The sequence below is a fragment of the Aegilops tauschii genome, chromosome 2 (assembly GCF_002575655.3).
Source record: "Aegilops tauschii subsp. strangulata cultivar AL8/78 chromosome 2, Aet v6.0, whole genome shotgun sequence".
Lineage (NCBI taxonomy): Eukaryota > Viridiplantae > Streptophyta > Magnoliopsida > Poales > Poaceae > Aegilops > Aegilops tauschii.
The window spans coordinates 360,734,353-360,750,605 of NC_053036.3; the positions used below are offsets into that span (position 1 = coordinate 360,734,353).

Genomic DNA, 16,253 nt, shown 5'->3' on the forward strand with positions numbered 1-16,253 from the left:
AAATAAATAATTCTAAATGCTGATTAGTAACTGAAAAAAAGCTTGGATGCTTCTGTAGATTTATTTATTTATTTTGAGAATGTAAATTTTGTTCTTTGAGAATAAACTTTTGCTGATTCATAGTTAGTTAGCCCTTAATCCAGCACCCCCAAAGAAAAGAAAAGAAAAGAAAAAAGAAAAAAAAAAAGGAAAGCCGCTTTGAGACGGGCGCACGGCCACACGAGGCGATGCCTTGAAACCGTGCAAGGTAGGCTCCTCGCCTCTAGTTTCGTGGCATTCGATGCATGGATGCTGCACTAACCTTGAGGCAAAACAGTAAAGGGGTAGAGCCATCAAATCAAAGAAAAAGAAATCACAATCTTTCTGGTACTATACTACAGATCTTGGCCGTCCGTAATACATGCATTCATGCGGGTCGGACGCCCGTGCAGCCGGTGTGACACGTCACCCGGTGTACTGGAATGTTCGTATACTTCCTGGTACCCAAATACAATGTGCACCGAAGAAAAAAACAGAGATGGAGTGAGCGAGAAAAAGCAAGGAAGCAGCACCAAAACGAGAAGAAAAGAAATCCCGGGGATAGAGATGCCAAATCATTTCCATGCGGATCTCGCCATCGCAGCCCCTCCCTCGCGGTGCCCACCCGCTACTTAAGGCGAGTGAGTGAGGCCACCCCCTCCACCCCACTGCCAGTCTTGTAGCGAGCGACACACCCACAGGGAGCCGCAGAGAGCCACCACCACCACCACCACCCAACGCCACCAGACAAGCAGGGCCGTGGGAGCGGGACAGAGGAGGAAGGACGAGCGCCATGGGCGAGGTAAGGAAGGACGCTTGCTTGCTTGCCTGCCTGCTACTGCATTCCTCGGCGGCGGCGGCGGCGGTGAGGCGGGTTGAATCTTGACTGACTGACTGACGCCCGTCGTGGTGTGGTGTTTTGGTTCGCAGGAGGAGAAGAAGCCCAAGGAGGAGGAGAAGCCCAAGGAGGAGGAGCCGAAGAAGGAGGAGAAGCCCAAGGAGGGGGAGGAGGACAAGCCCAAGGACGACAAGCCCAAGGAGGGGGAGGGCGAGGGCGAGAAGCCCAAGGAGGAGGAGGCGGCGCCCCCGCCGCCGCCGCCGCCGCCGGAGGAGGTCGTGATGCGCGTCTACATGCACTGCGAGGGCTGCGCCAGGAAGGTCAAGAAGATCCTCAAGAGATTCGATGGTAATGCGCCTCATCTATTCTAATTAATCCCTGCTCTCTAATTTCCTCTGCTTTGCTTTGCTTTGCTGCATCAGGATTCGCCGGTCAGAGTAAATCTTTTCGTTTTCGTTTCGTTTTGAACTAGTAGTACGCTGTCACGTGGATTTTATTTCCTTAGTGCAGGAACATTTTTACGGAGTTCGTTCGACATTTTCTTCGTGAGTGTTCTTAGGGAGTGCGTGTTTTCTGCATCTTGATTCACGAATCATCATGGTTAGTGGTAGACTTGTGTTCTCCTTGCGGTTGTGGGAAGCAAGCTAAAAGTGAATCTGTTTGTTTGTTCATCAGATTTAAGAGACATGATGATGTGGTTGGCTACCTCTAATCTTTTTTTTAGGATTCCTCCTTATGTCCTTGTATTAAAAAAAGGGTCCAGATTTTGTGTTTTTCTCTGTGCTGTTCTGACGTCCAATTAAGTGATATTGTAAGGTTGTTCCGTGTGCAATTCATAGTGGACTAGGTCGTGGGCTAAGCTTTTAAATAAACAGATTCACCTAATTAATAAGATCCTCTTGTCTAAAAAATAAAATTAAATTAATAAGATCCTCCTTTCTCATGAGCCGCACATGAATCTGGTGGTTGATTAATGGTGATGGGAATGACTTTTCACTCCAAAAGGTTGGAGTACATTCCAAGAGAATGACAACCTTGAGTATACAATGCCCTTGAGGCCACACGTCCTCAAAAGTTAAGCTGATTCCTCTATCATCTCCAAATACTGCTCAAAATGTTCCAAGCATCTCTGCATATTCTCCATGCACTACTTGTTGCTATCAAGGGAAAATTAAAGTTTCTTTGGCTCAAAGATCCATTCTCTGTTCTACCTAGTACCGCATCTGAAAACCTTTTTGTGTGGATTCAGGGGTAGAGGACGTCATTGCCGACTCCAAGGCACACAAGGTGGTTGTGAAGGGAAAGAAGGCGGCTGCCGACCCGATGAAGGTGGTGGAGCGCGTTCAGAAGAAGACGGGCCGCAAGGTGGAGCTCCTCTCGCCGTTACCGCCGCCGCCGGAGGAGAAGAAGGAAGAGGAAAAGAAGGAGGAACCAGAGCCGCCGAAACCTGAAGAGAAAAAGGAGGTGAAGGACCTTAACGAATGCACGCAATGCAGTACTAGTTTGTATGGTAATTTTCTTCAGATTTGGCAAAACTGACTGAATGATGTTTGGTTCTGAAGCCAACGGTGATCTCCGTGGTGCTGAAGGTGCACATGCACTGCGAGGCCTGCGCCCAGGCGATAAAGAAGAGGATCGAAAAGATGAAAGGTGCGTAATGGGCTGCTGCGGGATTGCCTGTCCTTTTTTCATTTCTCTCTCGCGTCATTTTCATCAGGACAGAAACACCTATGGCTTTTCTCTTACTATTTATTTTCACTAGCTCCTCCTAGAATTAGTTTACTACTATGTGTCATGTTTAGAATCTACCTAGTGATTCAGCAAAGGTCAAGCAAATCTTTCCTCTGATGCAATGATGAAAAAAAGAGGGATTCCTCTTTAGGTCGATGGCTGAAACAAAGCCAAAATGTGGGCCTTGTACGTGTAGCTCCTTTTCTTGCAAAAGATGCACAACTGTGTGCAGATAAGATTCACTCCTTCACCTACCTGTCTGTCTATATACCGTGACAAGATTAATCTGGATCGTATAAAAAAAAATCTGCCTAAAATCACACTAGATAGATCATCCTCGAGCTCGGTGATACTTTGTTATGTAGTAGTATTGCTGAAGATTTTTGGTTCGAAATTATGCAGGAGTGCAATCTGCAGACCCAGACCTGAAGGCGTCGGAAGTGACGGTGAAGGGCGTGTTTGAGGAGGTCAAGCTGGCCGAGTACGTGCACAAGCGCACCGGCAGGCATGCGGCCATTATCAAGTCCGAGCCGGTCGCCCCGGCCGAGAAAGCCGGCGAAGGCGACGCCAAGGATGAGAAGAAGGCAGCCGAAGGCGGCGAAGAGAAGAAAGACGACAAGGAGGAGAAGAAGGACGACAAGGATGGCGCCCCAGAGGAAAAGAAAGAGGAGAAAGACAAGGAGGATGGCGGCGCCGGCGGCGAGGAGAAGGAGAAGGAGAAAGACCCCGGCGCCATCGCCGCAGCCAACCTCTACATGCACTACCCGCAGTTCGCCTTCCCGGGAGGGTACTACCCGCCGAGGCCGGGGTACGCCGCCTACCCTCCGCCGCCGGCCTACCCGCCGTACCCGCCGCAGATCTTCAGCGACGAGAACCCGAACGCCTGCTCCGTCATGTAAAAAAGGTTAGAACCTTGGTGGTCTAGAGTGGAAAACAAATAAGAAGGGGAGAAGGGACTGCATGAGTTGAGGGGTGCCATGGCAGCAAAAATGCCCTCGAGCAAAGCAAATGGCAGCAGCTTGAAGAAAGTACCAGGCTTTTTTGCGGTCAGGTTTTCCTTTTTTTTGAACCTTTTATGTTTTTACCGTCTGGTATAAAGTAAGTCTGGACTTCCTTGTCAGTTGATGGATGTTTTCATCTTATGTAGATTTTTCTTTTTGCCTTGTACTGAACTTATGTAAAAACTGTTATTATAGTATAGTAATTCTCTCCATCTCCTTGGCTGTGTACTGGAGCCTGGCTCTAAACATCTAGGACCCGGAAGAACAGTCGCCCTGTCAAAAAACTGTGGTGGTGAAAGGGAGAAGTCACAGGGGGTGGGGTGGGGTAAATGAAATGGAATGGCAATGGTGAGATGCAAGAGGAGGTAGGAGACAAGTGGTTGTCATGTGCATGGGGCATGTGAGATGGGTCCCACTTTTGCATAACACAAAATCCTAGGCGGATTGCAGCTTCAATCTTGATGCGCCCACTTTTTACCCGGTAGCCCACTAGCTGATGATATCCAGGGGCTACAGACTTTGGAGCTTGCTGTGAATGTGAGGGAATACTTTCCCATCATCATCCTCCGACTTGAGGTTGCTTGCTTCCCTTGCAAAATATGATGGTTTTGCCTACGTCCCTGACTGCCCTGCGATTCCTTTCTACTCCTGCCGTGTGGCTTGTGATACTTTGTATTTTACTTATTATTATATTAATGCGAAAAAAATTCCGTAAAACCTCAATGATAGTAATAATAATAATTATTATTATTATGATTATTATTATCATCATTATACAGGGGCCTGTTTGAAAGGTACTCGTATAAGTTTATTGAATTGCATGCATCAGTTTTGTACAGTGTTCAAAGCAGGCAATTGTTTCAAAATGTAAAAGGCTTCTACCATCATCCTTACCGTGGGTTAGCATCCACAAGTTTTTAGTATAAACTCTGGATTTCGTTGTCAGACATGATTCCAATAGTTGATGTTTCCAAAATTGCGGGGAGTATGGTACAGAATGGGGCTTTTTTTTTCTGCGAATAAGTAAAGAATGGGGCTTGATGTGTCAACCTTGAGCTATTCTTTGCCCATATAATTTTCTCACTTATTTGAGCTTTAATCAATCTTCCATGAAATAAATATATCAGTGGTTCACAGACTCTCAGACCAACAATACCGTTTCATCTGTATCTCTCCTACAAGAGACTGGGCAAAACCCTAGGCGCCGCCACCCCGTCCTCTCCCTTCTCCCCGTCCCCCCTTGCCGCTGGGTGCGGCGGCAGGGATCCTTTTTCTCCTCCCCTGGTCTACTGCGGTGTGGGCCCGACATCTAGGCGGTGATGCCACTCTTTGGCGTAGGGCGTAGCACCGATGGCGTGGTTGGGCGGTGGCTGCGTGGCGACAGCGATGTTCCTCTCCCCTTCCGTCTTTGGATCCTCCTTCCTCGACTTCCTGCATGAAGCCGATTGGCTGGGCTCTAGATCCGAACGTCCCGATGACCGGCTGCATCCTCATCGGCCGATGGGGCCCGGTGGTGCATCGTTTTGGATCCCTTGCCATGTGGGGGGAGGGGTTCATCTTCCTGGGAAGTTGTGGCCGTAGCCAGGGGCCAGCGGTTGCCTCCTACTCGTTGTTGCGTGGTAGGGGAAGATGGGGATGGTTTCCCCCGTCCAGATTTGGTATCCATTGACCGATTTGGGTTCACTGGTTGCCGCCGCAGACCGTGGTGGCACTGACATGGTGTGCGCCTTCGTCCATGGTATGACGTGGGAAAGGAAAGGAGGAGCCTTTCTGTCTCATTGCCGGTGAGTGAGGTATTCGGGGTTTGGAGTTGGTGTGCGGGATCGAGGTTGGGAACTTGGAAGTCGGGACGGTGACCTCGGGTGGTGGTCTGTCGGATTGGCTTTTAAGTAGGCGTCTTGGCAGTGATGATGGTTGCATCTTTTGGTCTTGTGGGCAGCGAAGGATGTAGCACTCAGTAATGCTGGTGTCGGCGGTGCCTCAGCGTTGGCATTTCTTAGGTCGTGCTCTGGAGGTCATCTTTGGTGGTGGCTTTTCTTTCCTCTGGGTGGATTGGTGCTCTGGGTTCCTTGAGTGAGCGGGTGAGAGGCCCCGGGCAAAAGCCTTGTGCTCCATCGCTAACAGTGCTGATGCTAGTGGGTGTCGTGTCCCTCTTGGGGGCGCCGTTGTGGTCCTTCTCGCCAAGTCATGGCTTCGGGTGAAAACCCTTGACCGTACCCTCGGTCTCGATGGCTGCGATGCGTTGTTTACTCTTTCTCTAAAGGACTTCGTCATGGAGCCCAGATTTCCTCAGGTGCACCACGCCATCATTGGCGGACATTTTCGAATCCTGGCTTGAAGCTTCCTCAGCTCTCGCGCGGGCAACCACACTTGTCCCCTTATCTTATACATGGGACCTTGTTGGTGCCACTCGCTGTCCTTGTTATCTCCTGGCAGGGCTCGACGGTCCGGAGAGGGAGGGCAAGGGGCCCTCTTTGGCAACAACTTGGTGTGAGAGGTGGAACGAGATCCGATGATTTCCCTTGGTGGCTAGTCTTCTTCCTTGTCGGTAGTCTAGGTTGCTTTTGTGGTAGGGTGTGGATTCTCCTATATTCTTATTTTACTTTGATATGCTTTGTAAGAGCATCTACAACCGGGTGCCCCAAATCCGTCTCAAACGCCCCGGCGGGCTGACCGGTCACAAAAAATCGACTCAGCCAGGCGCCTCAACCCGTCCTCAAACGCCCGGGCTGACCGGCGCCCCTCATATCCAGCCCAAATATGAGGCGGATATGGGGCAGCCCAGGCACGTCCGCCTGACAAGTCCGGCCCACCACCGACCACACGATTGTCCCACAAAAAAACTCCATCCGGCTCATCGGTCCAAACCCTAGCTCACTCGCACTCTCGTCTCTCGCTCTGTCCTCTTCTCTTCCCACACCGATTTTGATCGAATCCGGCGCAATGTCGAGCTCCAGCAGCCGCTGCGACTCCGAGATGGATCCCGACTTTGAGCTGGCCCTCCGCATTGCCTTGGACCGGTCCAAGGTGGAGACCGGGGCATCTCTAGATTTGTAGCGTCGCCGCAGAAGCAACTCCCCCGCCGGCGCAGCGCGAACGCCGTCGCTGGCCCCTCCCGGCCCGTGCGCAGCTCCGACAGGCCTGTGCAATCCGCGCCTCCCCTATGTCGTCCCCTGGACGCGTCGGCTACTGCTCCGCCACGTGGGCAGCGGTGGGTGCTTATGCCCGCCTCGCCGGCCCGGACACACACGCCGAAATCATAGGCGTGTGCAACCTGCTGCGAGAGGCAGCGGGAAAGGGAGAGGAAGGTGGCGGAGCAGTCCATGCGCCGCCGTCGCGGGATGCAGGCGGACCTCGACGAGGACGCGCGGCTCCTCAATTGGGTCTACCGCCGACACTTACGATCGTGGAGACGGACGCGCGGCGGCTCCGCCGGAAGAATGCCAAGGCACTCCAGATTGCCATTGAGCAGTCCGAGCGTGAGGTGGCGGAGGCGGCTTGGCTCGTGAAGCTCAAGCGGCAGTAGGACAGGACCGTCCGGCAGTTGAAATGGCTCATCATCCTCTCCGGCATCTCCGACGACGACGACGACGGCTCCTGGTTCGACGACTCGGACGATCCTCCACCAGCCGCCGACGCCTACAGCTGCACCAGCGACCGGAAGGGCAAAGGACCGGCGAGGAAGTGGTGAAGCTCCACCGTCTCTGTCTTTAATTTCAAGTTTTTAGTAATCTAGTTTAAACTTGTCCGTCGTTTATGTGAATTATTGAACTTTGGCGATTTTTTGGAGATCCGTTGGTGATCTTTTAGTGATCAGAATGTGCATTTCTATGTCCGTTTGATGATCTACATTGTTTAGTTCTACGTTGCATACTTTAGTAGGGATATATGGTACCGGATATGAGATATACGGATGTGGACAACAGGATTTGAGAAGTGTCCAGTTTGTGCCCGCGGACGTTTGAGGACCTGGATTTGTAGGTTGCGACTGTAGATGCGCTAAGAGGATCTCTTTATCACCATGCATTGGTTTGATTGTGTTGCTTTATATATAAAATAAAGCGGGAAGGGAGCCTTTTTGCGTAAATGAATATGTCAGTGATGACAAACTGCATCATATGTTGGTGCATGGAGCTGGTGACGAAGGAGACCTAGAAACAGCACAACTCAAAAGTTACAGGTTTACCTTTCGAATATGCAACTACGTGTCCAGTCAGGAATGGGATATCCGTGGTAAGGCCAACTCCAGCGCACGACCCCAAACGGACGTCCGTTTTGCCCGGATCCTGTCTGTTTGGGTAGGGCAATGGGATCGTGTCTGGGCCTGTCCTGAGATGCGGTGACCGTGCGCCCAACGCACGAACGCATTGTTTAGCCCCATCATGTCCGCCTCCATTTTCAAACGCCAACTTCCGAATAACCATGCCCTAGTTCAGGCCAGCTGCCCTAGTTCACGCCGGCAACAGAGTCAGCGACCTACACGTCCTCGCCGGCAACACAGCCAGCGGCCGGCAACAGTGCCAGCCTACAAAATGAATAGTTTTGTCGCCGCGACACAGCCAGCGGCTGGCAACACAGCCAGCCCCCAAAATGAATATGTTTCTCGCTGGCACACAGCCAGCGGCCGGCACCCATGCCAGCCTCCAAAAAAGAACGGCCACGGCCGATTAGACGACCTAGTTCAGGCCGTCGGCGCCGAACATCTCCTTCTGCCTGGCCTCGAACCAGCTCCTCATCTTCTCGCTCATCTTGGTCAAGTCTACGCTCATGATCGCAAGGGCCACCTCCTTTTCTTTGGTTGCGGCATTGGTAGCCTCGATGTCGAGCTGCCTCTGCCTGGCCGTGACATTGGCGGCCTCGATGTCGAGCTGCCTCTGCCGGGACACCTCCTCCATGTCGATCTTCCTCTTCTTGGCTGCCTCCTCCATCTCAAGCTTCTTCCTTTGAAGCTCTAGGTATTGCTTCATTTGCTCATCCTTGCTTTGTCGCTTTTTCTCGTCCCTCATATCCTTTTAAGACATCATGTCGTGCAAAGTCTCATGCAAGGCCATGGATGACGCATCACATATGTCGTCCACCTTGGAGTTGGTCTTGCCCCTCGGCCTCTTCAACGCCTCACCATATCCACCTCCGTCCAACGCGGCCATCTTTTTGCCTCTCTTCCTTTGATTTCACGGTATTGATCCTTGAACTTCGGGCAATTGTTGATGATCGTCCAACAATGCGTAAGAGTGAATGGCTTGTCATTGTACCGGCCCTTGAATGCTTCCAAAGATTGAAATGCCTACACCACACGATCAACAACAATTGAACATGCAACCATATAGAAGGCCGAAGTCTCATGGCCGTAGCAACGAAAGAACTAGGATGAGGAGAGCATACCATGTGCCCAATGCCGAGACCACTCGCGGGCCGTGCTTAAACGCTCTCAAGTGTGGCACAATACTTGTTGCATTCTTGTTGGATGAACAACCACCTCTTTTGAATCGAGGTAATGCCACGGTCGCTCGTAATTTGGTAGGGCTCAAACATCTTTCTTTCATGGAATATTTTGTGGACTCTCATCCAAAAAACAAGGCCCTTTTTTGCGCACCGGTCCTCGGATCTTGACTAATCTCCATCCAACATTGGCAAATCAACTTGTCCTCGTCTTGTGAACATGAACCCGTGCGAATGCTCTTCTTCCTCTTTTGTGCTTCCGCTCTTTGGGTGAGCTCGTCGATGAACAATGGCTCGCCCCCAATATCAATATCAATGCATTCTTCTTCATCACCATCACCTTCACAATAGATGTCATCATCTTCATGCCACGAGTCACCATGGTCGTAGTCAGCATGGTCGTGGGCCTCTTCATCAGCAACGTACTGGGCGCCGCCATCCTGACTTTGGGTCTCCTCGGGATCGTAGGCATCGCCATGTCCACCCTCATAGATCACATTCTCCATGAACTGGTTGTAGAAGGGGTTGTTGACCGTTGGCGTTGGTGTTGGCATTTCGTCGAACAGGACGCGGGGCAACGACATGGTGCCCGTAAACGGTGGTCGTGCCTGCTTTCTTTCCATCTCGACGGACGGCCGGCCGCCGCTGCTGGACCCCGGCGTGACGTTGAGGTCGACGACCGAGGGGCGCGGGGTGGACGGCGCGATCACGCCAACGTTGGGCGACCCCAAAAAACGGGTCTGGCCATCGTGCCTTGACGGGGAAAAGCCGGGAGACAAAGGCGTGGTCCGCGACGTCGGCGAGGGGCAGTGGTGAGGCCTGGCGACCGACGAGCCTGTGCTCGCCGGGCCGACGGCCGCACCAGAGAAACCCGCCGGACGACACAGCCCAAGCATGAGGAGGGTGTGCACTTTGTTGATGATGGCCTCCTTCTCGTCGACCTTGACCTTGCGCCGCGCGGACTCCACCTCATCGCGCTCGGCGGCGAACTTGGCCGCGGTGTTCTTGCCCTTGATGGCAGCCCTCCGGTTCCTCCTCTTCGCCGATTTCGCGTCCATCTTTGCGAGCTCCTCCGGCGTGCATTCCGACCGCGGCTTCCTTGGACCCTTGGCCGCCTTCTTTTTCACCTTTCCGGGCGGGTTGACGGCCAGGCCGCCGGAATTTGGCGGGGCGTCAGCCATGGATGGGGGAGGGTGGTGGGCGGGACGTGGAAGGGTTTGGGGGGGGGGGGATGGCGTGAAATGGGCACGGGGTTTTTGCTTTGTGCCACCGACGGACAGGCCAGGGTAGGACAAGCGCGCGCGTCCCGCCCGTCCGCTCGCTGTCCTTTTCACCCCAAAAGCAGCCCAAACTTGGGTCGGGATGGGTCGAAAGCTGACAGAAAACGGACAAAAATCCGTTTACGCCCGCGCGCTGGGCTGTCTGGTTTGTCCGTTTTGGCCCAAACGGACGCACCCGGACAGGATGGGGTCGCGCGCTGGAGTTGGCCTAACGACATCGGAACAAGTCCTTGCGTGTGCCCATAACATTTTCCCTTCATTTTTAGCTCTCATCTAATCCCAGCCCTCCATATCCAATTGGGCGACAGGCAATCAACCGAATGATGTGTGTGGCAGAGGATCCTAACCCCAAACAAACAGCAGGTAGTGAGATGTGGTGGGTGATGATGGTGATGGAATGCCATGGGCGACCGTTGGTTAGCACATTCACATCACCTGATCATAACCAACATTCTATAGATTTGCATGAGGGGAAAGTTAATTAAACAACAACTTGCTTTGTTCTCTGGCAAGCTCTGGCTAAATAACCCCATAATAATCTATAGATGTGTTGAGCTCTGGGGATCCTAAGTTAAGCGAGCTCCAGACTGACAACTTAATTAAACACTCTGAGTCTTGCTCAGCACATATGCATGGCCATGTGCAGACAAGTGACCATGTCCTTTTCTTGTACTGGTAGGCCTGGGAATTCAATGTGGCATCACATGCCCGGTGAAGCAAACAAATTAGCTAAGCCAGAAGAGGGTAAATCATGGCAGGGAATTGATTATTACTAGGAGTACAATGGATTTCATCAGAATGGGAATATTCCAGGACCGGCAAACGATGACGACATGTGTGGATTCAAAAATTGCAAGCTTGTTTCTTTGTTGGCATTTCAGAAAATGTATATGGTCCCAAAACCAAAGGTCCTTCTGTTCAGTTTGTAATGCCCACATGGTGTCCGTTTGACAGATCGTGGGGTTTGACAGATATGCATATTTTAGATCATTGAGCTAGCTACATCCAGGAGTTACACTACCACATCCGCTCCAAAATATACTATGCTTTAATGCACCTGGATGAACAGTAAAAATACAAAAAGGGTAGTTTTTTTAAATTCATTTATTTTTGTCAGAAAAACATTGAGGAGTGCTTAACATGTGTGTGAAGTTTTGTGATGAAATAACATTCGCGGAGCACTGATTTTTGAAAGTATTTTGGAGCACTGATTATTTTTGCCACACATCCATGAATGTTATTTCACCAAATAAATTTGCACTCGCGCCAAAAGCTAAGCAATGTTTATTCTCCAAAAAACCTCAAAACCTTTTGAATTTCTTTTATTTTTTTGGATTTTACTGTTCATACCATGTGCCTGTGAGCCCAGGACTAGAAGCACATATTCATGCAATAAAACTTCTTTATCTTTGACAAATTGTAATCAACAAAAATGATTTATTAGGTTGAAATAATACCCAGGACAATGGGTAGTCCTACTACGCAGAGATAGGATTTCCTGCTCCCGAACTTCACGGAGTCCTTAGAAAACAAATTAAAAAAAAGGAGATTTTATGTTTGAAATTCTGGCAAAAATACACATGTATACAGATACGTATACTACGTTTCTGTAAATTTTCATGATGAAATATTTGATGGTGTGAGCTTGACCAAAATAATAATAATAATGGACTTTTGTAATTTATAGTACATGTGCTAGAATACATGATTTTATCCTTCTTGATAGCTAACATAAATCATATTTCATCGTCAAAATTTACAGAAATGTGGTATATATCTCTATTTACTCCCTTCATTTCTTTTTAGTTTGCATATAAAATTTATAAGAAGTCAAACTACATAAAGTTTGACCAACTATGTAGAAAAAAATATCAACATTCAAAATACAAAATCAATATCATTAGATGCATCATGGTGTTAATTTTCATACTATATAACTTTGGTATTGTAGATATTGATATATTGTAATATAAATTGGTCAAACTTTGTGAAGTTTGACTTTAAATCATCTTATACACGGAGTAAAAGTAAACAGAGGGAGTATGTGTGTAACAAACTCTAGTCTTTTTTTAACCTCAGAATACGAATTATGATTTTTTTTAAAAAATCCAGGCTCCATGAGCCTAGAATCTAAGGCATTTTAGTACTAAGTATTTCTACACAATATATATACATAGTATAAAAGCCATACGTGCCTAAAAGGTATATTCTTGATTGGTTAGAGGGTCGAGCTGTAACCCATATCATAGTAAATACAAGGGCATTCCCAGTGCTCTAAAGTGTACTATATCTAAAATACATTGTCAAAATAAAAATCTCATGTGACAACATATGTAATGAGGAAAGAGAATACTACTATATCTTAAGCTAGATATAGCTATAAGCATAGAAAGGAAGGAAGCTTTTTCTTTTACAAGTCGTATTAAAAGAAAGGGATAATTAGATTTGTGCCCCTAGTTGTGTCCCACTCGGCTGTTTTATCCCTAATTTCCAAAAGTCACCGGTTCTGCCCAAGTCACTTCGCTCCTCTTATGCATTTGTCCTTTGACCGTCACTTTCAAAACTTCATAACTAATTCATACTAGATCAGAAAAATGCAAATAAGATACCAAAATGTTCAGAAAAACATCACCATATGTGAGTGTCATTTGCATTCATGACAAAAGTGTTGGAAAGTGCCCACCGAGTTTTAGCTCCTATGATACCACCATGAATAGTAAAATCTAGAAAAAAAATTGGTGGCAAAGAATGACAAATGTTTTAAGTGCTTGCCAAGTTTCATCAGGGAATGACATTCGTGGATGTAGTGGCAAAAAAATCAACACTCCAAAATAGATTATTTTTTTGCCACGACTTCCACGAATGGCGTTCCCTGATGAAACTTGGCAATTACTTAAAACATTTGCCATTCTTTGCCATCAATTTTTTTAAAGATTTTACTATTCATGGTGGTAACATAAGAGCTAAAACTGGGATGGGCACTTTCCAGCACTTTTGTCATGAATGCAAATGACACTGACATATAGGTGATGTTTTTCCGAATATTTTGGTATCTTATTTGCATTTTTCTGATTTAGTATGAATTAGTTATGAAGTTTGTAAAGTGACGGTCAAACGGTCAAAGTGCAAATGCATAAGAGGAGCGAAGTGATTTGGGAAGAACCGGTGATTTTTGGAAATTAGGGGTAAAACAGCCGAGTGGGACACAACTAGGGGCATAAATCTAATTATCCCTAAAAGAATGTACTTTTAGATACAACTCAGATATACTACTCCTTGTAAAACCATTTTACGAGATGTCCATAAAATTTAGTGGAAGTTGACATGTGAGATGTTTTCTCAGATCTCGTAAATATCTTCCCTAAATCAGTTTTTTATATATTTCCCATTAAAGAAGCATACAAATGGCACATGCATGTATATACTATCATCATAATAATTCGAACGAGGTTATTTCTGATACATATACTTGATACTCATATCAAATCCACAAATTTATGAAATTCCATTTGAAATTCACATTCAAAAGGAAACATAACAAATCCGGTAAATGATTCGAAGTAGACATAACAAATGGTTCAAACACGAAGATCAAACATGCAACATATGGTTCACCTAAACAAGAACATCAACACATAAAGCATAAATAGAAAATCAATCATAGAACATCACTGCTGACTTCTATCACCATTGCCACTCCAGTGCATCCGCAATTCCTATCATCTTTGGTGCTTAAATTACTACCTTCATGATCTCAAGATATTGTAGATGGGCTACCTCAACTCATGCAGGGTTAGTGAACATGCTTTTGTATTCTTGCTCCATTTTTTTGTCTGCATTTCGCGTGCAAAGACATTTGGCTTCTCTTCTTCGATTGAAGTCTTGCGTTCCTCACATGCACTTTTTTTATTCCCTCTTACTTTTTCTTGCTACGATCTCTTCCACCTCAATCTTGAACACAACTACGTCTCCTCCATTTTTTTGTCTTCCTCACCTTTCCTTTTGGGTGGCCCTTTTGTAGGGAGCTTGGGGTAGTGGTGGGTTTAGGATTTAGGACTTCGTCAACATGATCATCGGTATCTTCATTGTTGTGCACTTGTGTAGCCGATGATGATTTTGCCTTCCTCCTCCGGTGAAGATGCTCATTTTCCCTAATTTTTCACTTCTCATTGATCTGGAGCAATGCCCAATAATGGTACATGAAAAATACTTACTTTTTGGATCCCTATGCTCGTACATGTTGTTTGTGTAGCCGAGTTTTCAAGTTTAAAATTTCACATTAGAAACCAGGGATAAACAATTTATAGAAAAGTTTGAACAACAAATACTCACTAGCATGTCCTTTGTCATTACACTAGGTTTGACATGTTCTACATCAGTAACAGAACCTGCCCAACAAGTGCAAGATTCCTAAATCAAGGCTCATCGACCATCGAGTGGCTTAATGGAGCGCTCAATTGAAAGAGACACATTGCGATGACAGTGATCTGCAATGTGCTTCCAGTAGGTCTTCATGCTTTGATCAGCCCTTGTTCTCAGATCAATGCTTACACAATGGCATGCCATGACAACGCTTTATCCTCCTCCATGGAGCAGTTGCTCCCCATGTTATTTGTTTTCGAAGCAAAATCATCCTCATCCTCAAAAACAGTGGACAAAGACATATCATGTATGCTTACCGCCTCATTGATCATCTTCATATATGAATGTTGACTACATTATCGTAATTACGGAAGTAATGAGCAATACAAATTTCCATGTAAAATTATGATTATGAGTTGTACAAATTAAACAAATGAAGACCAATTTTTTTACCTTTCATTCGTTTCATCGTATGGCTCATTGACATTGTACATGTTGAAGTTGTCATCGGCCTCGAGGAAGGCCGACAACATCCTCGTGAAGGCCAGGTGAAGGTTGGCGGTGAAGGTGCCATCATGGAGGAAGGACCAGCCATGGTCTCACCCTTCCCTTTCTTCGACACTCGTGGCTTCAAATGTCAGTGCGGCGGGGCGGCGGGGATCGATGGCAGGGTAGGCCCGCTTGCCTGCGAGATCGGGCAGGCCGGGCCGACGGTGGCCAACAACGAAAGAGGTCGGGGTGGTCAGCGACACATGGCCTGCCGCGGGAGGCAGGGTGGGCGGCGGCGCCGTGGGATCGATGGTGGACTAGGCAGTGGGGTCGACGACGACAACATGTAGAGAGACACATGAAGTTTTACGCGGGAGATGAGAGGTACTTGGTGTGAAGCATTACAAGAAGGGCCATCTTCCCCCTGGCGGAGGGGAAGTTTTAAAGATTTTAAGACATGATGTAAGATATTTGCGACTTTATGAAACTGTTGGATCACTTTTCAACCAACTTCTTCTAAACCACAGTTATTTTACAGATATGGGCACCATGTGTGTGTGGGGGGTGGGGGTTGCGGGAGTCCAGACAACAGCCGCACAGGACTTCGACACCTCCGGGTCACCCAATCCCCCCTCTCGGTCCCATTTCTTCCACTCCGCCCCTTCTTCCCCCTTTCTTTGCATCTACACCCTCCACCTCCACCGGTGTCGCTATACCTCTCCGGCTGCTATAGAGGCATTGTTGGATGTTCGCACCCAACACCGACGCGCTAGCTCGCCCTGTCCACCATGTAGTCGTTTGTACCCAGGTACACTCCGCCCCCTTGTTGACGACCACCATGGCAGACACCACTCCCGGCAGGTGTTCAGTCAAATGCCATTGAGCTTATTTTCGAACGCTATGTCGTTTTTTAGAGTACGAAGGATGTCGAGCTACTTGACCATGGAGGATGAGTAGTTGTGCGATGCGTGGTTGCCCGTATTCGTGGATTTTGTAGGTAGGAGCAGATGGGGGGGCTTCTGGCAGCAAGTGAATGAATTGTTTCACACACGAATGAACAGTGCGCCTTCTGACATGTACATCATTCAAGGGCGC

General features: G+C 48.0%; 1 protein-coding gene and 1 pseudogene across 1 annotated transcript; one reads left to right on the top strand and one right to left on the bottom strand.

The window, feature by feature from the left end:
* The first annotated feature begins 612 nt into the window (after nucleotides 1-612).
* LOC109731840 (uncharacterized) lies at nucleotides 613-3,800 on the top strand. Its single transcript, XM_020291014.4, has 5 exons — nucleotides 613-820; nucleotides 949-1,204; nucleotides 2,106-2,320; nucleotides 2,419-2,506; nucleotides 2,990-3,800. Exons 1-5 carry the CDS (start codon nucleotides 812-814, stop codon nucleotides 3,484-3,486), a joined length of 1,065 nt encoding a protein of 354 aa, XP_020146603.1. The 5' UTR covers nucleotides 613-811; the 3' UTR covers nucleotides 3,487-3,800.
* Nucleotides 3,801-8,264: 4,464 nt separating this feature from the next.
* Nucleotides 8,265-15,202, bottom strand: LOC141041029 (uncharacterized; annotated as a pseudogene).
* Between the last annotated feature and the right edge of the window lie 1,051 nt (nucleotides 15,203-16,253).

Excerpts from the sequence above, each read along its gene's own strand:
- LOC109731840 (XM_020291014.4), top strand. Across the intron at positions 1,205-2,105 it reads GATCCTCAAGAGATTCGATG|GGGTAGAGGACGTCATTGCC; the intron begins GTAATGCGCCTC and ends GTGTGGATTCAG. Across the intron at positions 2,321-2,418 it reads AACCTGAAGAGAAAAAGGAG|CCAACGGTGATCTCCGTGGT; the intron begins GTGAAGGACCTT and ends TTGGTTCTGAAG.